At 37.1% G+C, this 27,421-nt stretch overlaps 1 protein-coding gene across 4 annotated transcripts in view; it reads right to left on the bottom strand.

The window, feature by feature from the left end:
• Positions 1–3,993: 3,993 nt before the first annotated feature.
• Positions 3,994–27,421, bottom strand: part of TRMT1L (tRNA methyltransferase 1 like) — a 40,293-nt gene continuing 16,865 nt past the window's right edge. For 2 of the 4 annotated variants that reach the window (XM_047076905.1, XM_047076908.1), the window contains 8 exons: positions 26,323–26,572; positions 25,714–25,926; positions 23,861–24,051; positions 10,010–10,088; positions 7,084–7,247; positions 6,521–6,583; positions 4,480–4,606; positions 3,994–4,407 (listed from right to left, as the gene is read on the bottom strand). In XM_047076905.1, the coding sequence (XP_046932861.1) occupies positions 4,125–4,407; positions 4,480–4,606; positions 6,521–6,583; positions 7,084–7,247; positions 10,010–10,088; positions 23,861–24,051; positions 25,714–25,926; positions 26,323–26,572 (1,370 nt within the window). In that variant the 3' untranslated portion in view covers positions 3,994–4,124. The remainder of the gene's footprint in view (positions 4,408–4,479; positions 4,607–6,520; positions 6,584–7,083; positions 7,248–10,009; positions 10,089–23,860; positions 24,052–25,713; positions 25,927–26,322; positions 26,573–27,421) is intronic. The other 2 variants (XM_047076906.1, XM_047076907.1) reach the window with 2 other exon arrangements.

Here is a 27,421-nt window from a genome sequence, read left to right on the forward strand (position 1 = left end):
AAGCAAGAGCACTTCGGTAAGGCCTGGGGTTGGGTCCTGGCTCCTTCACCTACCAGTTTTAGAATGGCATTGAATAAATTAATCTCGCTTAGCCTTGCTGTAATTTATAGGATATAATCTGTGTAGAAACAACACTGTGCAGTGCTAAATCTCATAAATACAAGCTATTGCAGTTAATATGCCACTTCCTAGGAAATATTTTCCTACATAAAGTAGGTTGAAGTTTACAGTTTGGGGATAATTCAGATTCAGTTTACTCACATTTCAAAGTTCACAGTCTTATCTACACTTGAGAGCTAGAAAAGGATCTTTAGGCTAGAAAAGGGGGGGGGTGTTGGTCCTTTCTGGGTGCGGAAAGGGTGGCGGCAGAGAAAGGGATCATATAGCTGTGGATGACAAGGTGTTGTAGACAAATGCAGTCACTGTTTTTTTTTATTAATACTTTTCTAAAGTTATTTTGAGAGAGTATGCCAGCGTGAGCAGGGGAGGGGCAGGGAGAGAGATAGACAGAATCCCAAGCAGGCTCTGCACTGTCATCACGGAGCGTGATGTGGGGCTGGAACCCACAAACTGAGATCATGACCTGAGCTGAAATCAAGAGTTGGACACTTAATAGACTGAGCTGAGCCACTCCAGTGCCCCCACTTTTTTTTTTTTTTTTTTTTTTTTTTTAAAAGATGTTCAGCCTTTGTAACCTCTTCCTGGGCTTTGTGAATTCCCTAAAGAGGAAAAATCAATCTCTGTATGGAGACTAAAATTGTGAGGTGCTCACTTTTCCAACCTCCCCTGTAGCTTTAAGCCTGAGATACTGGATAGAAAGTTTGTTCTAGTAAATTGGCTGAATTTGCTGTGTGGTGGAGTCTTTCAAGTGAGAGTAAAGATACTGGTCAGTAAACAGCAATATTCTTTGAATTGGAATAAAAATTTTGGAAAGATTTGGATGAATGAGTATCCTAAATCCTTAACGCCACTAACCCTCACTGAAAATGGAAGAAGCCCCTTGGATGTCTGCTGCCTTGGCAGATGACCCCTTAAGTGCACTTCAAGGAGTTAGTTACCTTGCAAAAAGCAGCCCGTTTGCTGTATAGGTAGCTACAATCCTTTATTGCCTGCAGGATATAGAGTCAGATCCCAGAATATCCTTGGGGACAAGTACTAAGTGTGACCTGAAAGAATGCTTTTTGATCATATATACTAATATGTGGAGTATACCCGTGGAAATAGACTATGTTGGGTTTTGCAGGAATGTAATTTTAAATTGGGTTAAATTACTGATATGGGTACACTTGTACCCGAAATTCTGGCTCAGTTGTCAGCTTGTGGGATGTTGTGGGATGTGGCTCTGTTTACTGACTGAAAGAAAAACTCAGGACTGGCTCATCTAAACTGGAGGGAAGATGCTAGAAATGCTGTGATATAATGTAGAGAAAGGAAATCAAAGACTTAAAAGGGGGAATATTGGAGAGAATGTATTATGTGTGATCTGCTCACCACTGTCTCACTATATTATAATCTCACAAGAGCCTGGTCAGCTCTCTTTACCTAGGCTTGGGAAATACAGTGGTGAGCAGGGCATCCTTGAATAGTATGTCAATTGGCCAGGGATGCCTGTGGAAGATGATTATTCAGTGGACATTGCCCAAGCAGCAGTGTGTCAGAAACTTAGTTCCCTTAACTGCTGGCCCAGAAAGGTGTACATAGTTAGAGTTACTATAACAGGCAGTAGGACTGACAGGATGATCAGTATAGTCTGACATAGGATTTTTTTGGCTTTGGCTAATTGGTCATGTGATCTAAAGGGCCAGAGTGGCCCTACTTGATTTATATAACTGAAAACTACAGGTCTGACTTGAGCCACAATAGTTGTCATGATACCTTAGCAATTCCCAGGCCTGATTTAATTCGTATTTTCAGAGCACTTTGAGAAAGGACCCTGCCAAAACATCACAAGGCTATGATAGGTATTTTCCTCTTAGCCTTCTCCAGAGTAACCTGGGCCATTTGCCAGAGCAATTATGCACCGAGGAAAGAAATTCCTAGACCTTTTGGGATTACTGAACTGGTCTTAAGTTCTGATTTCTGGAAACCAGAACATCATGCATTTATTCAGAGTGGAGTCTGGTTGAACTCAGGTGATAAACGGGGTTTTAACCCAAATCCACCACGTTGGCTCCCAGCCCCATTTCTTCCTTTCTTCTTCTATTTCTCGAGTGTATGGTTAGAGTAGTGACGTAAGCAGCTAGCAGAGTCAACACACTGGTTTCCTGATGGTAGAGTAAAAACTGGCTGCTTGTATTAATCAAAATTTAATGGAGCAATACAACTGATACTATTTTACAATGCACTCAACATCTGCATGCCCCAAACTACCACAGTAGTTAATGGGGACAAGGCGCTAATGTAGCATTATTTGGAATTTTAAAAGTATTTCCTCTTTAGGTTGATAACATTACCTTAACAGAGTTCCTGACTACTTCTCACCACACCTTTCTTTGGAAAATCTGTGTATGTGAAATTAAAACACAACATATATTTTAAATAACAGTAATTTATAATTTCTCTATCAAATTAGGCTCCTGGCATAAAGCCCAACGTTATCACTGATCAAAATATGTCATGCTGATAAGCATTTGGCAAGATTTGAGACGGATACTCAATTTAACAATATGTACAGATGGTCCAAGCGCTGATTTGCCTTGTGGATTTATAGTAATTTTTAAGTATATAAACAAAAAAGTAATAACTTTTATTTCTTTTTGTGCTCATTTGTAATAATTTTAACTGGCAAAAGTCACAGGGTTTTTTGGGGGGTCATTCTAGTATATCACTTGCAGTTCACCTGTTCGTTTATTTAAATATGATTCTACTAATGGGAGAAAACACATTCTCCTAGGACTATGCTATAACAACACAAAGAATTTTTTTTTATTTCTGCTTATCTACTATGTTGATCTCACTCCCTGGATTTTTAAATATGTCATGGGTGTGCTTTTTTTCTTCCATAGTGTATTTAAAACCTTTTCAGTTATAACTCTTCTCCATCCCCCAAGCTTTATGCTCAGATAAAAAGTTACTTCCTCTAAAAAATAATTCAGGGTAAATATGGATTAAGTCCTTGAGACAAAAATCTAAATTTTATACCAAATCCTGTTATCCAAACTTTTACATTCAAATGAAGCAAGAACAAAATTTATTAATGGAGTTTCTACTAATTTTCATAGTCATGTTAGCCTGGGCTACTTGTACAAAAAAATGAGCACATACACACACCCAAAAACAAAGCAAATCTGTCTCCCACCACCCCCCCAAAAATCCTTACTTCGTAAGTTCATAAGGTGGCAAGTTTTACTTCTGAGAGGTAGCACAAACAAGCAAAGGAATATTGTACGTGCATTAACTGAGGCACTTGAGATCACCCAATTTAATTTACAGCAAAAACTCTCCAGAATTTCGGTGCTTATGAACAACTATTAGAACAATGGTCTCAATTTACTTTGACAAACTCTTACTCTGACTTCAGTCACCTGACCTTAAACTTAAAAGAAAAACTTATTTCTATCTCAGACAAGTATTTAAATTCTCAAAAGCTAGTAATAAATTAAAAGATCAATGTGGAAAGAAGTATGATTTCTGAAAATTGGGAACACATTTTAGCTCTGTAATTGTGACATAATGTTAGTGACATGAAAGGGCATTGTTCTATTTAGGGTAATACGTAAAAGGCTTTTAGCTTCATTTTGTGTGCTTGAACAGAAAGACATGAATCAGTTTAAGTAGACATGTGATTAAGAACAGTAAAGGATGGTTCCATAACATACATAAAATTCCAAACACTTTGCAAGTGAAAGTTTTCTGAGTTCCTAAATGGTAGGGTGATCTCAGTCATAAACCTGGCTTCATATGAAATGTTTTCATTAAAATTTTAAGTTTTCTTTACAATAAGAAAAAACTGGAAAGCACAGCTCCCAAACTAGCTAAGTTAGAAACTGCTAATTTTCTGAATGAAAACAGCACTGGTTTTTATTTTTACACCACTGAATTAAAAGAATAGAAAAAGAACTACAGTTGGTATAGAGAACTACCAGGCCATCTAGACAGACATCTGGAGTAACTCTTGACTACATTTACCATCTTCTGCAACTGCTTGCTTCTGCTTTGTCGTTCATTGACATTTCAACCCTGTCAGCCACTGTATCCTCGGATGCTGGCTGGACGTGGCCCTCCGACTGTCCTCCCGTGTATGTAGGGGTGCTGTACTTTAAAAGGATCGATTTAAATTGCATCAGAGGTGCATCTGTACGAACACCCATTGGGTCAAAATGAGTTCGGCTCACTCGAAAGCCTGCTTGAGAAAGATAGCACAAAAACTTTTTCAACCTGCAGGAAGGAAAGGAAAAAAAAAAGGTTCTGTATTTTTATGTAAATCACAATGTCATTAAAATATAACATATACATTTTGCCATTCACTGGTTGTCTTACTTTGGCATATTCATTCCTTTAATGCTGTGTCTGTGGATGTTGTAATAAAAGGGAGGATGTTCAGTACTGACATCAGTCTTTTGCCTTTTGGCTAAAGTTGTGACTGTTTCATTACCTTTTCTTTTTCCTGAAACATACACATACAAAAAATCAGAACACCTTAATAATGACTCTTTTTGGCCTGATATGTTCTATTGTGAAAGATTTAAATATTGATCAATCTTATAATAATTTTTGAGAACCCATAGAGATTAGTCTGATTCTCTTTATATATAAGAACAGCTCAGAGACTTTATTTTTAAAACTTATATTTTACTTTATTCTAAAAAGGATTTAAGACACCCCTGCTGAAGGTGAGCGGCCTGGCTGAGGTTACACAACAAATAGGAGTAAAATGATGCTCTTAAATCCAATGCTTATTGCAATGTATCATAATGCCTTTACTCTCCCAATTGAGGATTAAGTAGAATTGTAAATGTTAGCAAATTAGTTGAAGATGCCAACTAAACATGACCACTGGAAGGAGCATTTAGTAGTTATTAAACCATATACTATTAAAAGGAGTTGAAGTTTTCTTGGCTTTGAAGATCAACACTAAAATGTTGAGCAACTAATAAAAAATTGTAATTCTGTCCTTTGTCATTCACTGACATTTCAACCCTGTCAGCCACTGTATCCTCCGATGCTGGCTGGATGTGGCCGTCCGACTGTCCTCCAGTATAGGGGTCATGTTAGCCTGGGCTACTTACACAAAAAATGAGCACTTACACACACTGAAAGCAAAACAAATCTATCCCCTCTCCCCACCAAATCCTCACTTTATAAAAGGTGGCAAGTTTTACTTCTCACAGGTAGCACAAACAAGCAAAGGAATATTGTACGTGCATTAACTGAGGCACTTGAAATCACCCAATTTAATTTACAGCAAAACTCTCCTCTTCAGAATTTCAGTGCTTGTGAACAATTATTACAACAATGGTCTCAATTTACTTTGACAAAATCTTACTCTAACTTTAGTCATCTGACCTTAAACTTACAAGAAAAATGTATTTCTATCTCAGGCAAGTATTTAAATTCTCAAAAGTTAGTAATAAAAGATCAATGTGGAAAGAAGTATGATTTCTGAAAATTGGGAACATATTTTAGCTTTGTAATTGTGAAATGACATTAGTGACATGAAAGGGCATTGTTCTGTTCCTCTGTCTTAACGCTATCTAGTTCTTTTTATTAGTATTCAAAACACATTTAGAATCTAAGCTTTTAAAAAGCAAAACAAAACCTTAGACATTAAGACACTGACATAAATCTTAAAATCCTTTGGATTTGAATTTGTAATCCCTAATACAACCATATTTTAAAGTGTGCATGCACACATCCCAAATTATAAGAAAGGCTATACAGTAAATTCTTCATGGCTAGAGAACAGGGTCTTACGGTTAATGGAATTGTGATATATGTTGATGAGAAAGTTTAAAAGAATTAGAATAAAACTGAATCTTTATTACTGTATCAAATATAATTTGAGCTTAGTTTGGTTCACATGGTTCTTCAAGGTCTTCTAGTTCTTTCAAGGGGATCACCATATATTAGAGATGTGAACAAGTACATGTTAATAGAAATTCTGAACTGTGGGGGCGCCTGGGTGGCGCAGTCGGTTAAGCGTCCGACTTCAGCCAGGTCACGATCTCGCGGTCTGTGAGTTCGAGCCCCGCGTCAGGCTCTGGGCTGATGGCTCGGAGCCTGGAGCCTGTTTCCGATGCTGTGTCTCCCTCTCTCTCTGCCCCTACCCCGTTCATGCTCTGTTTCTCTCTGTCCCCAAAAAAATAAAGAACGTTGAAAAAAAAAATTTAAAAAAAAAAAGAAATTCTGAACTGTGCAAATGCCAGATAAACAAGTTTTACTATAGTTATGTTGTCAGTATAATACGGTAAAGAAGCATTTTAAAGTAGGCCACCAGAGCAATCTCTTCCTGCCCTTCTAACTGCGTTTTTGCACTAATACATACATATTTACATATACACACACACGGACATATACATACCTTGTGCAATGTAGTTATCTGGTGTGGTATCATCTGTAGTTTTAATAAACACACCACATTCTTCTAAAATAAAAACATGGGAATAACAAAATATTTTACAGAATGACCTTAAGCAACAATTCAAACTTTAAATAAAATCTTACGAAATTCTATACACACTGCTTTTATGAAATACGAGATTCTGTGGTAAAAACAGGCTACAAGGTTTACATTTTTAACTAACAATAGCTGCTGCTTTTAATGACTTAACTAGAATGTCTAATAGGCCCACCCTTGTATCAACAGCCAGATAAAACTACAAAAGCCTATTTTATACCAAAGAGAAAATAAAGGACAAAAAACAGTTGTAATGAGTCAAAGTGTACAGCTTCTGTGTCTCGGATATTACGAAAATTTTCGACCACACTATTCTCAGAATTACCCAAGGTTTCTCTCTGTACAAAGCAGGTATAGGATAGTAAAACCACAACAGACTTTTAGTTCTTTTGGTCTACTAAAATGAGAAAAAAAAATACATTTTAATAAAATTGTTACTCATTTCAGGCCCTGAATGTAAATGTCACCTTGCTTGAGATTTGAAGGCATAGGAACTGAAAACTGACTTTGAGGAGTACACTCTGATTCAAAGATTAATGTCTTTATTAGGGTCTGAATGTCATCTAAACCATGGTGAAGAGATTCAAATAGCATTCTTTTGAGGAATCCAGTATTGAAAAGGGAACTTGACCTGGAAAAGAAAAAAAAAAAAATACAGAGAACTGGCTTTGAGAAATGTCTATTAAAAATAAAAGTCTCAGGGCACCTGGATGGTTCAGTTGGCTAGCACTCTTGATTTTGGCTCAGGGCATGATCTCATGGTTCGTGAATTTGAGCCCCCATCAGGCTCTGCACATTGAGTGCAGAGCCTGCTTGGGCCTGCTTGGTATCCTCTCTTCCTCTCTGCCCTCCACCACACATGTTCTCTCTCAAAATAAATAAACTTAAAAAAAAAAGTCTCCATAATTTAATCACAACTAAATTTATAGGATGGAGTAAATGCTGAAATTAAAGAATTTATGATTTATTTTAATGTTTACTTTTGAGAGGGGGACAGGGGCAGAGAGAGAGGGAGACACAGAATCTGAAGTAGGGTAGGCTCCAGGCGCTGAGCTGTCAGCACAGCCCAATGAGGGGCTTGAGCTCACAAACCGTGAGATCATGACCTGAGCCGAAGTTGGATGCTTAACCAACTGAGCCACCCAGGCGTCACAAGAATTTATGGTTTAATTTAAAATTACTTTCTATTTGCCCACACCTTTTATCATGTTATTTCTCTAAGTTAGTGGGATTAGTTGTGGAAATTTCACTCACAGTAAATCAACAAAGAATTTATTGAGCCCTCAGGTAAGGTGTGAAAGACTAGCCCTGTGGTACATACGGGTGTGGAAGATATACCAAAGTATAAAAGACACTGTTTACCCTATAAGAGCCTATAAATCTAGATAGGACCTAGACAGGCGCACAGTGTGAAACATTAGTTTTCATAATGCATATTCTTGTCAGTAAATCTTAATCCACCTTGTGTATGGTAAAGTGGGGTGGGACAGGAGTAGGTATAGGAGAATTACAGTGGTGATGGTGATTCAGTTAAAAAATGGCACAAGGGTAAGTCTCATCGACTTCCCATTTAATTTGAGAATGACCGGTATAATGGACAGAATATGAAATTCCAAGTCAGATAAACCTGAATTCACATGTTGGCTCCACCACTTACTATCTATGTAATCTTGAGTAATTACTGCTTTTGAGTCTCTTATTCTTCATCACAAAATAGAAAATAAAATTTTTCAGTCTTGTTATGGGAATTAATGAGATAGCACACAGAAAATCCTAAGTATATCCTCAATGAATGACAGCTATTACTATTTGGTTAGCAAATACATACGAAAAGATGTATGACTTTAAAGTGTCAAATGAATGATCGATGTGAGATTTACTAAAATGGGATTTAGAAATTTTGGGTGAGGGGCGCCTGGGTGGCGCAGTCGGTTAAGCGTCCGACTTCAGCCAGGTCACGATCTCGCGGTCGGTGAGTTCGAGCCCCGCGTCGGGCTCTGGGCTGATGGCTCAGAGCCTGGAGCCTGTTTCGGATTCTGTGTCTCCCTCTCTCTCTGACCCAACCCCGTTCATGCTCTGTCTCTCCCTGTCTCAAAAATAAATAAAATGTTAAATTTAAAAAAAAAAAAAAAAATTTTGGGTGAAACACCGGAAACTTCAAAGAGGACACAATTTGAACTGGATCTGGGGAAAGGGGAAGAGTGTGCATGAGAGTAAAGACATGAACAATGGCTCTGAGTGAGGAAACCTTTGCAGGTGAGTCCCATCTAAACAGCTTTACCTAAAACAAAAGCATGTACGTTCACATGTCCTTCTCACTTAAAACTAATTTCTTGAAGACTTCTTTTTTTTTATTTTTTTTTTTCAACGTTTATTTATTTTTGGGACAGAGAGAGACAGAGCATGAACGGGGGAGGGGCAGAGAGAGAGGGAGACACAGAATCGGAAACAGGCTCCAGGCTCTGAGCCATCAGCCCAGAGCCTGACGCGGGGCTCGAACTCACGGACCGCGAGATCGTGACCTGGCTGACGTCGGACACTTAACCGACTGCGCCACCCAGGCGCCCCTTGAAGACTTCTTATATCAGTTGACTCTTCTATAAGAAGTTACAGTGATCATTTCATAATCACATTCTAGTTCTGCAAACTTGTCAGCTGAAAAAAGCCTCATTCTTACTAATTCAGAAATGAATGATCTAGTTTGCAGATCTGCCAGGCTCTTTTTGATCTCACCATCTCTTAACAGTGTCACAAACTTGTGAGAATAATGGTATAGAAAAATCTGAAAACCGAGAACACTTTAGGTTCACAGGGGTAGAAGAATTATAATTATTTACCTAGACTTAAAAAAAAATTAAATTGAAATTTGTTCTTTTACTACACATAATAAATCAATATGTAAATCAATTTTGAATACTGGCCTTCCTTAACATAATTCCTATGACGGAATTATGTCTCGATAAACCCATTACAAGCTGAAAATGCATGTACTAGAACTAACCTCCCGAACATCATAGCATAACCTAACTACCTTAAACATTCTCAGAACACTTAACAGTTGGGCAAAAAATATTCAGCACAATGTCTATTTTATAAAGTGTTGATTATTTCATATGATTTATTGATTATATTGAAAGTGGAAAAACTGAATGGTTGTTAAGTGTACTGGTTGTTGATCCTCATGATCGTTTGCCTGGCTGGGAACTGTGACTTAATGCTACTTGCCAGTATCATGAGAGAGGACCCGTATTGCATATTGCTAGCATGGGAAAAGATTAAAATGCAAAATTTGAAATACACTTTCTATTGAATGTGTATCGCTTTTGCACCACTATAGAGTCAAAAAATCCTAAGTCAGGAACCATCTGTATATTCTTATGCTTAAGCACATACCATAGAGGTCCGAGTTCTATTGCTGTCTTTCCAGGCATGCTTCCATGACAGTTACAGGGCAGCTGTCTATATGGGTTTTCTGTGAAAATATAAAAAGAGAACTCAAAGGAGAAATGACAATGTAAATAGTAATTGTTAATAATAATTTGCAGCTACTATATAATGAGGATCTACTATGTGCCAGGTATTATGCTAAGTATTTTATGCATTTAAAAAATTTAATCCTTACAACTCCTTGAAGTAGGTAGTGTTAAAATCTCAATTATCCAGATCAGAGAATTAAAACTTGAGAGGTCATAGAAATCCAGGTCAAATGGCTTATTAGAGGCAAAACTTCTACTAGGGTTTAGTCACTATGCTACATGAAACAATTTAAGTAGGAGAAAGTCTAGAAGTCCACAAGATACTCATTTAAAATCAACTGGGGTATAAATTGTATGCAATAAAATTTATACGTGTTATGTGAAAAGGTTGAGTTTTAATAAATGTAACCAACATCCCATCAAAATAAAGACATTTCTCATTAGTTACTTCTGCATTTGGAAAGAAAACAAATTACTCCTTAGGCTTGATTCATATTCAGCCCCCCAAATAGGTTAGAAGAATCTTAATTCAGTTTAAAGAACAGTGTGAGACCTTATAATCACAAGGAAATTGGGGAAATACTAGCATTATTCTTAGTTTCCAAAAATGGGGCAATATTTTACTATGGACTATTCAGTTCACTTAAGCCCCAGAATAGTCATTTTAAATCAGACTCTCTCCAACTGACTTCCCCCAGGGCATTCCTAGGTTATCATCCACTTTCTTGGAATGGCCTGATCTGATCAATCAGTTCTAGATATATTCAGAACTCAGAATTACTTGGTAGGGCCATAGGTCTATAGCCCATTGCTATCCAACATCACTGTTACTCAACGTAATTAAATGCCATAATGCACAGATACGAGATCTTATTTTAGATTTACTTAAAGCCTTCTTCCCTCACTGTTTCTACTGATTGACTTTTCAGTATTATTGAACTCTAAGCCTTATCATCAACATTAGATTTGTTGAGAACTATGTTCCAACGTTATATGAATATATTCAAGAAGTCTTTCCTGGAACCATTAAATAACTAAACTACAAAACTATAGGCAGTATTATCCAAATTAGGGTAATTTATATTTACAGTTCTTTCAGTTATACCCACTTACCACAGGCAGGCGGCAGCACACACATGAATTATTAGTCAGTTTGTTTCTTGATGCATCTACAAAATGCTCCCATCATACCAACCTATGTCTTTTCCCAAGCCTCTTACCTAGGATTTCTAAGTGCTAGGTCAGCAATAGCAAATTCCCTCTTTGACAGGTCAGGGCTATCATTTCAAGTTACTAGTAGCAAAAAACGAAGGAATAAAGAAAGAAAACTAGTTATGTCCAGGTCATTGGTATATAGGCTGTGAAGACAATTCTAGATGAGGAATTAAAAATATTTGGAGACTTCTATTTAAATGCAATGGATTAAACGTGTACTTTATCTCTGCTGTCTCCTAAAGCATTATTAAAATGAGAACAAAGGAATAAAAATCGAACCAAACGATAAATAAATTGGGAGGAAGTAACAAGATGAGAGAGGTCAGTAAAATTTTAGAAGTGGAAATAAGGTACACAAGGGGATAACTGATTTAGCAGGCCAGAAAATGCTAAAGCCTAAGCCTGAAATGGGCAGACAGGCTACCAACAAAACAGCAAGCCCGCTAGTGTTGTGGGACTCCAGAAAGAGCTGAGAATTGAAGGTACTGATCATCTCGAAAGATGGGTATAGGGTTGGTACTGCAAAAAAGAGGTCTAGCTAAAAATTTTGAAGGGGTTCAATTAAGACCCCTAGATTTCCTTCTCTAATACCCACAACCAGGCTCTGTGCTTCCTCGTTCCAAAAGATGAAGTTAATCTTGGGTAAGGCTGAACCATTGAGGATCTGGAACCAGGGGCAGCAGTCACAGTTGAGAATAAGGAGGTTTAGGAAAAGAGGCATTAAGTAAAAGACATCATAAATGTAAGATCTTCCAAGTCTCCTTTACCCAACATGGCTCCTAGAAGGCTGGTGGAAGATTCAAAGATTTTTCTAGAAAAAATTACCAATCCAAGAAAAAAGACTGAATACGTATTATTCATTGTCATTTGGGGGGGTCCCCTAGTGACAAGACAAACTGGTGCCTTCTCATTACATACGGTAAAATCCATCAGTTTACAAGCCCTGACTCCAGTGCTTCCAAACAACTTTCAGTGAGCACCAAGACCATCAGACATTTGAGATCTACCACGACAGAGAACCAAATTACAATACAGAAAAATAGGGAACAGAAAAACAAAATAACAGCAACAATTATACAAGACTAAAAAATCTATCCTCCCCTAAATATAAAATATACTCAACTATAACCAATATTCTTAGCACAGATTAGATGGGCAGAAGGCTACCAACAAAACAGCAAGACCGCTAGTGTTGTGGGACTCCAGAAAGAGCTGAGAATTGAAGGTACTGATCATCTCGAAAGATGGGTATAGGGTTGGTACTGCAAAAAAGAGGTCTGGCTAAAAATTTTGAAGGGGTTCAATTAAGACCCCTAGATTTCCTTCTCTAATACCCACAACCAGGCTCTGTGCTTCCTCATTCCAAAAGATGAAGTTAATCTTGGATAAGGCTGAACCAAGATTCTTGTGAAATAAGAATAGGACACTATTAAAAAAGAAATAAGAAAATATGAAGTAACTTTAAAAAAGACAAAATATGACAAAACTTTAAAAAGAAGTGTTGGAAAATAACAATCAGGGATGGCTATAAAGGAGAACTAAATGCCAAAGAAATGAATAGGATTATTAAAATAGAGGATCAATCTAGAAGATCCAATATATAGCTAAAATTATTTCCTGGAAGACAGAAAAGAGACCGAGAAGAAAATTATCGAGAAAAAATAACGCAAAAATAGACACATAGATCAATGGAACAAAACAGAGTCCAGAAATAAACTCACAATTACATGGTCAATCTATGACAAAGGAGGCAAGAATATACAATGGGAAAAAGACAGTCTTTTCAAAAAATGGTGCTGGAAAAACTTGACATCTATATGTAAAAGAGTAGACTGAACCACCTTCTTACACCATACACAAAAATAAACACAAAATGGATTAAAGTCTTAAATGTGAGACCTGAAACCATCTCTTCTAGAAGACCGCACAGGCAGTAATTTCTCTGATATTAGCTGTAGCAACATTTTTCTAGATATATCTCCTGAGACAGGGAAAACAAAAGCAAAAATAAACTATTAGGACTACATCAAAATAAAAAGCTTTGCATAGCAAAGGAAACAACGAACAAAAAAATTCAGCCTACTGAATTAGAGAAATATTTACAAATGATATATCCAATAAAGGGTTAATATCCAATATACAGACAGAACTTCTACAACTCAACACCGAAAGAAACCAATCTGAATAAAAAATGGGCAGAAGACCTGAATAGATGTTTTTCCAAGAGGACATACAAGTGGCCAACAGACACATGAAAAGATGTGCAACATCACTAATCATCAGGGAAACAAATCAAAACCATAATATCACCTTACACCTGTCAGAATGACTAAACTCAAAAAGACAAGAAATAATAAGTAAACTGGTATAGTCACTCTGGAAAACAGTATGGGAGTTCCCCCCCAAATTAAAAGTAGAAATACTATATGCTCCAATAATTCCACTACTAGGTATTTACCGAAAGAATACAAAATCACTAATTCGAAAGGATATATGCATCTCTCTGTTTACTGCAGCATTATTTACAATAGCCAAATTTACAAATAGCCAAATTATGGAGATATATGTACATCTCCATATCTCCACACACAATGGAACATTACACAGCCATAAAAAAGGACAACATTGTAGCATTTGAGACAACCTGGATGGACCTAGAGTGTGTTATGCTAAATGAAGTAAGTCAGACTGAGAAAGACAAATGATTCCACTCACAAGTGGAATCTAAAAAAAGCCCCAGAAATGAATAAACAAAAAGCAGAGTCAGACCTATAAATACAGAGAAAATCTGATGGTTGCTAGAGGGGAGGGTATGGGAGGCTGGGCCAAATGGGTGAAGGGGAAAGGGAAATACAGGCCTCCAGGCCTCCAGTTATGGAATGAATAAGTCAAGGGAATAAAAGACACAGCATAAGGAATACAATCAATGATACTGTAATGGTGATGTACTGGAACAGATGGTAGCTATATTTGTGGCATAATGTATAAATTTGTCAAATCACTAAGTTGTACACCTAAAGCTAATGTAGCATTGTGTGTCAACTATACTCAAAAAAGAAAAAGTAAATTAAAAAAAAAAGAAAATGTGGTACATATATAATAGAATATTATTCAGCCACAAAAAAAGATTAAAATCCTGCAATTTGTGACGTGAATGAATCTTAAGGGCATTATGCTGAAAGAAATCAAACAAAAATACTTTATGATCTCATTTATATGTGATATCTAAAAATGTTGAACTCCAACAAAAAGAGTAGACTGGTGTTTGCCAAGACCTGGGGGCAGGGGAAATGAAGAGATGTTGGTAAGAGGCTGCAGACTTTCAGTTATAAAGAGAAGTTGTTCTGGGGATCTAATAATGTACAGTGTGGTGACTGTAATTAACAATGCTATACTATATAACTGAAATTTGCTAAGAGAGTAGATCTTAAATGTTCTCATCACACACACACAAAGGTAACTATGAGGTGATGAAAGTGTTAACTAATCTTATTGTGGTAATCAGTTCACTATATATATATAAAATCAATGATACACACTGTATATCTTAAAGTGACACAGCTTTTGTTAATTGTATCTGGATAAAGTTGGAAAAAACATAAGTTCGAAAGGAAGGACCTCACCTATGAAAAGAAAAGAAAGAAAAGAGAACAGAAAAGAGTCGCCTGGGTGGCTCAGTCAGTTAAGTGTCTGACTCTTGATTTCAGCTCAGGTCATGATCTCACAGTTCATGGAATCAAGTCCTGTGTCAGGCTCTGCACTAACAGCATGGTACCTATTTGGGATTCTCTCTCTGCCCCTCGCCTGCTCACGAGTATATGAGCTCTCTTGCTCTCTCTTTCTCTCTCTCTCTCTCTCTCTCTCTCTCTCAAAAATAACTAAATAAATGTTTAAAAGAGAGAAGAAAAGAAATATTCCAGGGCTGGGAAGATGGTAGAGTAAGAGGAATGTTAAGCTCACCTCGTCCCATGGCTACAACTAGATAACAGTTACATCATAAATAACCCAGAAAATGACCTGAAGACTGGAAAAACAAACTCCACCACTAAAGGCAGAGAAGAGACCACACTGAAGAGGGTAGGAAGGGCAGAAATGCAGTGGGGAGCAAAACAGTGTCACCATCTGCCATGGGGAGAGGAACAGATGATTACACCTGGAAGGAAGCTCACTCAATGAAGACAGATAACCATAACGTTTGGCTTTGAATTTCATCAGTTCTTAAAACCAATAGTACTTAAAGCCCAGAATTTTAAAAATCAGTGGACTTGGTTCTGGGAGAGCCTGGAGGGCAACAGGAAGTGGAGTCCCTGCCCTTAAAGAGAGCATGGAGCCCTTAAAAAGCCCTGTCCTTAAAAAAAGCCCATGGAGATTCAGTGTAGAAACAGCAATTTGAAAATGCCTGGGACATGGGGAGGGAGAGTAGTTTACTCATTTTGGATCATGTCCTGGAGGAGAAGGGATTGCCAAGGGACTTCTCTAGGGTCAAAAGAGCTGTCAGGCACAATCTCCCTGTCCCACCCTCAGCATAAACACATGGCTATGTGGAAACCAGTGACATTCACTACATAACCTGCTTACACCACACCACTACCCCTCCAGCCGGACCTGCCTCAGTCCCAGGGCTGCAAGTACCCTCCCCTAGAAGACTTGTACAAACCTTGCAATACTAGGTCTCCTGACCCATATGTTTTGTGTGGCCTCAGTTTCAGTGGCAGTGGCTACACAGGCTTTTTGGAAGTCTCGTGTACCTTGTTAAAATTGTGCGCTCCACCCATACATCCCTGGGTCCCTGCAGGTCTCATTTTGCAAACAGACTGCCATGCACCTTGTTAAAACTGCACACCCCATCCTGGGGACCAAACACTGCCCATAACAGGCAAATAGAGACTCAGTGGATGACTGGACTCAAGGGAAAAGCAGCCAGGACACAACAGCAGGGTGTGTTAACACACAGAAGACATGCCTGAAGCACCAGGCTCTGGTGAAGGGGGCATTACACTGCAGGGCACTACAGGACCTTTTCCTCATAAGGTAATTACTTTCAAGAGCAGGAGATGTAGCTGACCTTCCTAACACATAGACACAGAGACAAAACAAGGAGACAGAGGAATATGTCCCAAATCAAAGGATAGGACAAAACCACAGCAAGAGATCTACACAAAATAGATAGAAGTAATATTCTTAGAATTAAAAATAATGATCATAAAGATAGTCACTTGTCTTGAAAAAACAGCAAAGGACATCAGTGAGACCCTTAACAAAGAGATAAAAAAGAACCAATCAGATATGAAGAACACAATAAATGGAATAAAAAATATACTAGATGGCTAAAGTAAGCAAAGGAACAAATTAGCAATCTGGAAAATAGAGTGATGGAAAGTAATCAAGCTCAAATGATGAGAGAAAAATAATTCTGCAAAATGAGAACAGACTTAGGGAACTTAGCAACTCCATCAAGCACAAGAGCATTCACATCATAGGGATCCCAGAAGAAGAGGAGAAAAAGGGGCAGAAAATTTATTTGAAGAAAAAATAGTGGAAAACTTCCCTAATCTGTGGAAAAAAGATATCCAGATTCAGGTGGCACAGAGATCCCCCAACAAAATCAACCCAAGGAGGTACATGAATACACACAGTAATTTAAATGGCAAAAAGTAGTGATAAAGAGAGAATTTTTAAAGTATCATGAGCAAAGAAGAAAGTTACATACAAAGGAAACCCCATAAACCTATCAGTGGCTTTTTCAGCAGAAACTTTGCAGACCAAAAGGGAGTGGAATGACCTATTTCAAGTGCTGAAAGGAGCAGCACCTGTGTGGCTCAGTCAGTGGCTCTTGATTTCAGCTCAGGTCATGATCACATGGTTCATGAGATGGAGCCCTGCATTGGGCTCTGCAATGACAGCATGGAGTCTGCATGGGATTCTCTCTCTCCCTCTCTCTGCCCCTCCCCTGACTGTGCTCTCTCCGTCTCTCTCAAAATAAATAAACTTAAAACACACACACAGACACCCTCGGGGCACCTGGGTGGCTCAGTTGGTTAAGCCCCGACTTTAGCTCAGGTCATGATTTCATGATTCATGAGTTCAAGCTCCACATCAGACTCTCCGCTGTCAGCACAGAGCCCGCTCCGGATCCTCTGTCTCCCCCTCCCCCCACCCTCTCAAAATAAACTAAAACAACAAAACAAAACAAAACCCCTCAACAAAGTAGGTTTAGAGGAAACATAAAGGATTTATATGAAAAACTCACAGCTAACATCATACTCAGTGGGGAAAAACTGAGAGCTTTCTCCCTAAGGTCAAGAAGACAAGCATGTCTGCTCTTGCCAGTTTCATTCAACATAATACTGGAAGCTTTAGCCACAGCAACCAGACAACAGAAAGAAACAAAAGGCATCCAGATTGGTAAGGAAGAAGTAAAACTTTCATTGTTTCCAGATGACATGATACTATATATAAAAAACCCCAAAAAATTATACCAAAAAAACCGCTAGAACTTGGTAAATGAATTCAGTAATGTTGTGGGATATAAAATGAATGTACAGAAATCCACTGCATTTCTATACACTTATTTAAGTAGCAGAAAGAGAAATTAAGATAACAATCCCATTTACAACTGTACAAAAAAAAAATCACAAAATACCTAAGAATAAACTTAACCAAAGAAGTTAAAGACTTGTTCTCTGAAAAATATAAAATACTGATGAAAGAAACTGAAGATGACACAAAGAAACGGAAATCCACGCTCATGGATTGCAAGAACAAATATTGTTAAAATGACCGTATTACCCAAAGCAATCTAAGGATTAAATGTGATCCCTATGAGGGCTTCTGGGTGGCTCAGTTGGTTAAAATGTCTGACTCTTGATTTTGGCTCAGGTCACGAACTCATGGTTTTTGACATCAAGCCCCATGTGGGGCTCTGCACCAACAGTGTGGAGCCTGCTTGGGATTCTCTCTCTCTCCCTGTCTCTCTGCCCCTCCTGTGCTCTCTCTTGTCCTCTCTCTCTCTCTCTCTCAAACAAATAAACTTTAAAAAAATTTTTTTTAAATACGACTCCCTATCAGAATACCAACAGCATTTTCCACAGAACTAGAATAAACAATCCTAAAATTTGCATGGAACCACAAAAGACCCTAAGTAGCCAAAGCAATCTTGAAAAAGAAAAACAAAATTAGAGTTATCACAATTCCAGATTTCAAGTTATATTACAAAGCTGTAGTAATCAAAACAGTATGGTATTGGAAAAAAAAAAAAAAGACACAAAGATCAATGGAACAGAATAGAAAGCCCAGAAAAAACACCCACAAATATAAGGTAAATTAATTTTTAACAAAGGAGGCAAGAATATGCAATGGAAAAACAGTCTCTTCAACAAATGACGTTGGGAAAACTGGATAGCTACATGGGAAAGAATGAAAGTGGCCTACCTTCTTATATCATACATAAAAATAAACTCAGAGTGAATTAAGGACCTAAATGTGAGACTCGAAACCATAAAAATCCTAGAAGAAAACAGAGGCAGTAATTTCTCTGAAACTGGTCATAACAACATCCTTCTAAATATGTCTCCTGAGACAAGGGAAACAAATACAAAAATAAACTATTGGGACTACATCAAAATAAAAACCTTCTGCACACTGAGGGAAACAACCAACAAAACTAAAAGGTAACCTACGGAATGGCAGAAGATATTTACAAATGACATATATGATAAAGGGTTAGTATCCAAAATATATGAAGAATTTACACAACTCAATACCAAAAAAATCCAAATAACTCAATTAAAAATGAGCAGAAGACTTGAACAAACATTTATCTAAAGAAGACATACAGATGGCCAACACATGAAAAGATGTTCAACATCACTCAGGGAAATGCAAATCAAAACTACAATGAGATATCACCTCACACCCATCAGAATGGCTAAAATCAAAAACTCAAGAAGGGCACCCCAGTGTCTCAGTCCGTTAAGCATCAGACTTCAGTTCAGGTCATGATCTCACGGTTTGTGGGTTTGGGTCCTGCGTCAGGCTCTGTGCTGACAGCCTAGAGCCTATTTTGGATTCTGTGTCTCCCTCTTCTCTCTGCCCCTCCCCTGCTCTCTCTCTCTCAAAAATAAAGAAACAAAAAAAAAAAAAAAAAAAGAAAAGAAAAGAAACTCAAGAAACAACAAGTGTGGGCAAAGATGTGGAGAAAAAGGAACCTTTGTGCACTGTTGGTGGTAATGCAAACTGGTGCAGCCACTGTAGAAGACAGTATAGAAAGGGCGCCTGGGAGGCTCGGTTGGTTAAGCATCCGACTTTCGCTCAGGTCATGATCTCCTGGTTCGTGGTTTCAAGCCCATGTCGGGCTCTGTACTGAGAGCTCAGAGCCTAGAGCCTGCTTTGGATTCTGTGTCTTCCTCTCTCTCTATCCCTGCCCGCTCATGCTCTGTCTCTCTCTCTCTCAAAAATAAAGAAACATTAAAAAAAATTAAAAATAAAAAGACAGTATAGAAGTTTGTCAAAAAATTAAGAATAGAACTATCCTACAATCACTCTATGATCTAGTAATTGCAGCACTGGTTACTTACCCGAAGAATACGAAAACGCTAATTCAAAAAGATATATGCATCCTTATGTTTACTGTAGAATTATTTACAACAACCAAACTATGGAAGCAGCCCAAGTGTCCACTGATAGATAAGTGGGTAAAGAAGATATGGTGTGTGTACACACACACACACAAATGGAGTATTATCCAGCCATTAAAAAGAATAAAGTCTCACTATTTCCAACATATATGGGTTTACAGAGTACAATACTAAGTGAAATAAGCCAGAGAAAGACAAATATCACATGATTTCACTCATGTGGAATTTAAGAAACAACAAACAAAGGGAGGAAAAAAAATGAGAAATCAAAAAAACAGATTCTTAGCTATACAGAAAAGATGGTTTGCCGGAGGGAAAGTGGCTTGAGGAGGATGTGTGAAATAGGTGAAGATTAGGAGTGCACTTGTCTTAGTGAGCACTTAGTAATGTATGGAACTGATAAATCATGCATTGTACACCTGAAACTAATATAGTACTGTGTGTTAACTACACCAGAATTAAAATTAAAAATAATTTCCCAGAACTAAAGAACTCAAGTTCCTTAAAGGGCTCACATTATCCAGGCACAATAAATTTAAAAAGATGAATTAATACACATATTACAAAATTATTTTAGAATACTGGGTAAACAAAGGATGTTTTAAGAGCATTCACAGAGAAAAACACACAAAGGACTAGATATAAGAACGATAGCAGACTTCTCAATATTGGAGGCTAGAAGACAATGAATACAATAATACCTTACGCATTCTGAAGAAAAATGATTTATAACCTACAATTTTATACTTGGCCACGTGATTCTTCTCAGGAAGCTACAAAGTGTTCATTCAAAATGAGATAATAAACAAGGATAGTGGAAAAATACACAAGAGCCAAGATATAGGAGACTCATCAGAAGGAGAAAGCCAAAGAACATCTCCGAGACGCTGGTTAAAAGGAAGCCCCAGGACGACACCTTTCAGCGGACTTGCAAAACAAAGCACCCAGAGGAGAGTGGGAGCACTGTCTCCAGGGAGGTGACACTGGGACTGAAGATAGCCTGATGCACCTACCCACACAGGAAGAAGCTGTGAAACTGTAGCAAAGGGTTTAGGAATGGATTATGAAAAGTGCACATACACAAAAAAAGGAACAAAAACAGCTAATGATTAATTCCAGAGTTATCCAAGAGTTGCATTCACAAAAGGGAACATTATTACAGCATATTAACTGGTTCATCTGTGTTGGAAAAGACTTCTAAGATAGCAAATGACCTTGTCTCCTGGTTTTCATACCCTTGTGTAGTCCCCCTTCTTAAGTGTGAGATCACTACATCTAGAGCTCATTTCTAATTACTAAAATATGGCAAAAATGATGGATATTATTAGACTAGGTTACAAAATATCATGACTTCTGTCTTGCTTTTTCTCACGCTCTCTCTGGTTCTTGCTGGATCATTCTGATGAAGCAAGCTGCCATGAGAAACTAGATAAAGAGGAATGTATGATTAGGAACTGGGGAAGTCACTGAGCAGCAAGCAAGGTGCTGAGGTCTTCAGTCTAACAACTTACAAGGATCTGAATCCAGGGAGTAACTATGTGAATAAGCTTGTAGGCAGATCCTAACCCAGTCAGGCCTTGATTGCAGCCTTGGCAAACACCTTAACTGCAGCCTGGAGACCCTGAGCTAGTGGACCCAAGCTAAGCCATGCCCAGATTCTTAACTCAGAGAAACTATGAGACAATAAATGTTGTTTTAAGCCACTAAATGTTGGACTAATTTGTTACATAGCAACAGATAACTAATACAACTTGTAAACAATAGTTTTATATTTATAAAAATATAAACACTGAATACTGATTTAGCCAACACTGGAGAAGGGAGGTACACGCATGTGACTAGGTTGGTTTAAGAAGCTGAATATTCTTCCATGGAAAGAAGTTATAGGTACTATAAACATGCCATTTAGAAATAGGGATGTAAACATTAGAAGAAATAGCTCTGATATTTTAGCTGGTAACTTTAGGGAGTATGGCAGGGGTCATTATTTTATTAAGACTTATGAGACTAGTTGACTTTTGAAACAATGTATTACAAGTTGATAAAATTATAGAAAATTCTGAGTGAACTGACTTCTTTGAAAGACTCATTTACACTCTGCAAGGTCTATATGATTGCAAGCAAAATGCAAAAATAAATCCAATTTCTTTACAGTAAATTATTAAGTCAAAAATCCTTTAAAATGTTTGATTAAAAAAACAACTACTGTAGATAAAAGTTCAAAAGCATAAGCAAAGGACAGCTACTAAAAATTAAAAAAAAACAAGAATATAACTACAGAAACCAAGAAAATTAAAAGGAACCAATGAATACCACTTGGCTCAACTCTATGTAAATAATTTCGAAAAGCTAAAGCTAAAACTGTTTCCAACCACTGAAAAACAGGGCAAAGTTCCAAATTCCTTTTAAACAGACTCCAAAGCCCAACCAAAATTACTACTAAAATGGAAAACTATATACCATCTCATTTATGAATATTAAAACAAAATTTTAAAAATTAGCAAATTGGGAGCCCTGGGTGGCTCAGTCGGTTAAGCATCCAACTCTTGATCTCAGCTCAGGTTATGATCTCACAGTTCGTGAGTTCTAGCCCTACATGGGGCTCTGCACTGACAGCATGGAGCCTCTTGGTATTCTCTCTCTCTCCCTCCCCTGCTCTCTCTCACCCTCTCTCTCAAAATAAATTTAAAAACTTAAAAAAAAATTAGCAAATAGAATCCATCTTTTTTTTTCCTGTTTATATATTAGCTTTTGAGAGAGAGTGCGAGCAGAGGAGGGGCAGCGAGAGAGGGAGACAGCGAACCTACAGCAGGTCCCATGCTGTCAGTGCAGAGCCCAACGCTTAACCGACTGAGCCACCCAAGTGCCCTGCAAACAGAATCCATCTTAAGAAAATACTTCCTGGCAGAGTAGTTTATTTTAGAAAATCAGAATTGTTCAATATTGGGAAATTTTATTATGATTACTCAAATCAGTAGACCTAAGGAGAAATACCACACAATCATCTCCACAGATGCTGACATACATGACAAAATTCAACATCTTGCTAAAATACAGTAAAACTGGAAATGAAAGATATTTTCTTGACATGATAAATGACAGGTATCTCATGCTTGAATCAGAAAGCACCACAGAGAACTAAAGGAACAATGATGGGATGCCTTCCATTCTCACTATCAATTAACATTGTAGCAAAAGTACTTGTGCAAATGAAAAGCATACGAAGTTATTAGGAACCTTGAAAACCACAATGATATCTATCCTCTTTAATGCAATCAAAATAACACTAAAAAATAGATGCCAACAGAAGTGATAAAATGAGAAAAAATATTTGCAATTCGTATCACTGGGGTTACACTCTAATATCTAAAGAGTTCTTAAAAAATGTGAAGGCTCTAACAGAAAATAATGGGCAACTGTTTCTATGTCCCAGAAAAGTAAAATAGAAACAGCATAAGCCTCATCTTTTTCTTTGATCCCCATGCCTGGCATATAGTAGAGTCTCAGTAAATGTGTTTACTGAATGAATTTTATAACTGATGGTTTTTGTATTCAGCCAGAAACATGATAATTATTCTTATAAAATTAATGATTTGAAACACCCAGACAAAGAGGTAATCTGACTTATGTTCCTAAAATTAGTGACAGTGGAATCTAAGTTATTTCTAGATGTTTCAACAGAGGGCAGGGCTAGAGAGCATAAATTGAATACAGCATGAGTAAATAACTTTAATAAACTCACACGCATGTCTTGTCTGTTGATGAAAGGAAATCCAGTATAGGAAATAAAGTTAGCACTGTAATCTTTAAAATCAAAGGACAACAACATGTATAATTAGGGATGTGATAAAGACTTATTCATTGGAGGCTTGTATATAAACACGATCGATATACAGTCAAGAGAAGCTTGAATTTACCTTCTACCATATTACCATCCTTCTGAAAAATTCTCTCTTCACACCACTGACAATGGATCAGGTACTGAATCTTCTTGGCTGTTTCATCTGCAGAAGTAGGCCCCCTCAAAACTCGCACAACAACCAACACAAAATGTTCCAAAGCCACTGCAAACAGTACTTCAATGCCTTTGTTACATCGGGCTGCAGCTCTGCAAAAAATTTTTAAGTTATTTTGGGGGCTCATCATGTTTCTTTGGCATTTTTATATTGACAATATTAATTGGACAGTAAACTATGGATGGATTATGGGAAAATACGGAAAATTCAATTCTTAGTGGCAGTGTTTTTAAAAGATCATTAGTATAACCTTTACACAAATTGAAACACAGGAAATAAAGGATGCTTGACAGAATCTTTAGTGACTAGACATTTTCCATTATGGAAATAAGTCAATAAGACTAGTCAATAAGACTAGATTCTCAGGGTGCCTGGGTGGCTCAGTTGGTTAAGCGTCTGACTTCAGCTTAGGTCATGATCTCACCATTTGTGAGTTTGAGTCCCACACTGGGCTCTGTGCTGTTAGCAGCCCACTTAGGATCCTCTGTCCCCCTCTTTCTGCCCCTCCCCTGCTCATGCTCTCCCAAAAATAAACATCTAAAAAAAAAAAAGACTACGTTCTCTGATTTTCAGTGTCAATTTGTTTCTTGTCATCACCACCACCCTTTCTTTTTATCTATTTTTTTTCTATAAAAGCTTCTAAACAATATGATTGAGTACTACCTGCAGGATAGTATACCAGATGCTGAATGTTAAGTGAAAAAGAATAGGCAAAGTTTCTGACACTGTTAACTTTATAGACTTTTGGGTTAAATTCTAACTGATACATCATTTATGTAGTTTTCCCTTTGCAATTATATGTACTAAACTTATTTCATATGTATTAATTTCAACTTGTTGATGTTACATTATAAACATTTTTAAGCACATATACTAGGTCCTCGGTAGGACTGACTGAATATCAGAGTTTTCAGCTAATTAGGAATAACTCCAAAGGTCTATGAAGTTTAATAATCTGTATTATGCTAAGGTAGGAATTTCAATTTAACTGCTGTGAAAGCTAGTGTTGAGGCTAGTGAACAAGCTGGCTGATCATGCATTAGCTATGTTCTCAGTGTCAATTTATATTATATTGTTATATTCTTCTTCTAGCATAATTTTTTGAATAAAACTGGTGCTCAAAGAAATCTTCCTTGCTTTCTTTAGAAATCCTGATGAAAAAAGAACTTTGTTTTGTGGGTGAGATCACTTTGCAGAATCAAGTATATAAGCCATCATTTCTAAAATTTATTTATGTTTATTATTATTATTTTTTTAGTAATCTCTACACCCAATGTGGGGCTTGAATCCATGACCTCAAGATCACGAGTTACATGCTTTGTCAAATGAGCCAGCCAGGCGCCCATATAAGCCATCATTTTTTTCAAACTATGTAAAGAGATGAAATGGACATAAAACAGTGATTTTTTTCTAAATCTAAAAACAACCTTTGCTTTTTCTTTTCACGGTGGTATCCCCACCTACCCTACGTTATTAAAATAACTGATTTGAAGTTAACTTTCATTCTTATCTCTTCTTTATTACTACTTACTTTAATAAAATTTTTAATTGGAGAGTAAACTATTCTAGACACAAAAGTTTTTAAATCAAATTGTAACAGATACGACATAAGATTACCAAACAAATCAAGATCACAGACATGAATACAGAATTTGTACCCTGTGAATTTTTTGAAAAATGCAACTGGCACTTTTTGTAATAGTAGCTCTATCACACAGCCAAACATATTAGGCACATTGCTGTCAGTCTGGTACCTTGCCACTGCAGCTACAACAATTCTGGCTGCTAGTTCCTTGTAATACTCAGTTCGGACAATATTACAGCCATAGTGACGCCGGGCAACATGTTGTGCCTTGGCATATAAAGAACTGATATCTGTAGAAGTCACAGACACTATGCCAAGGTTTCTTATATTTCTGAATGCAGAATCTAGATAGTTCACCGATGTTCCAAAAGGGTCTAGGTGTCTAAAATCAGAAAGAATACAGACATATTTAAAATCATACTAGTAATCAAAATGGTACCATTGTCATTATGTCTAATGATAAAATTCCATGGATTCAAAAGTATTTTACAAATCTATCTAAAACATATAATTCTGTTTTTAAATTATGTAAGAAAATGATCATATGATATGTTAGACATATAAAAATCAATCAGTTTTAGAGAAAAATTGTCATGCTTAGGAATTTTATTTCAAATGCTAGAAAATGTTCCTACTGCTTTCCTTAGGCCAATGGTAAAAAACTGTATTAATTCAAATAAACAACAACCATCTTAATTTTTAACCCCTCCAACACCCGCCCCCCCCCCCCCCAATCCAGGCCAGTTTAGAAAGTGACACAGCAAAGTTTTTCACTTACATGAAATCAAAGGATCTCAAATGCATTAGTACATTGGCATCCATTTTGGTCACCTTAATGTTACCAAGATTTTCTTCTCCTTCTTCAAGAATATCATCACTCTCTTCCTTTTCCTTACTGTCTACCACCACTTTCAACTTGTTTAAATGGCAATTTTCCTGAATCAGTGTCACAGAGTTCTCATTCAAGTCATTAATTGTAACCTTAACTGCATTTCCGAGATGTTTTGCCCATTGTAATCCCATTATCCCTTAGGAAAAATTTGAGGGAAAATGAATTAAAAAAAATTTTTTTTTAACATTTATTCATTTTTGAGAGAGAGAGAGAGAGAGAGAGACAGAGTGCGAGTGGGGGAGGGGCAGAGAGAAAGGGACACACAGAATCCAAAGCAGGCTCCAGGCTCTGAGCTATTAGCACAGAACCCAACACGGGGCTCGAACCCACAAACCATGAGATCATGACCCGAGTTGAAGTCAGATGCTTAACTGAATGAGCCACCCAGGTGCCCCAGAAAATGAATTTTTTAAATTAATTAAAGAATAAAAACACTATATAATAATAAAGTATATACTCCTTTATAAAAACAAAAACACGTTTCAAAATCTTAGTATTTTCATACATAACTTTTTCTACTTACTCACTACAAAGCCTCTGAAGAAAAGTAACCACACACAAAAAATGTGTTGAACAGATTTCCATTAATAATTCTTCCAAAACTTTTCTATAATCCAGATTCAAATAAAATTTTTGTTTGTTCTTTATTATGGGGAATAGGTTTTCTTTTTTAAAATTTCTCATAATGGAATGCTTTTTTCAAACTAAATCTTACAGAGAAAGCCAACATACAATGTAAGAGTGGAGTTACTCTGCTTGGTGGGTGGGAAGTTGGAACTCCTCCCACTGCTAAAGTTTACCTAATGCACCAAAATATGAAAACAACTTTACTGGACCAATATTTTTCCAAAACTGCACAATAGCATCACTGTGAATTGACGAGAACAACTTTGTATATGTAAGCAAAGATCAAGAATTCAGACCAAGAAAGCCTCTTCTCATAGGCTCTCTATACCTACTGGATTAGAGTCAGAGGGGACATTCA

This window comes from Lynx rufus, unplaced genomic scaffold (genome assembly GCF_022079265.1).
Source record: "Lynx rufus isolate CCGP_SWC_20201006 ecotype Redwood Valley unplaced genomic scaffold, mLynRuf1.p SCAF_15, whole genome shotgun sequence".
In the NCBI taxonomy this organism is placed as follows: Eukaryota; Metazoa; Chordata; class Mammalia; order Carnivora; family Felidae; genus Lynx; species Lynx rufus.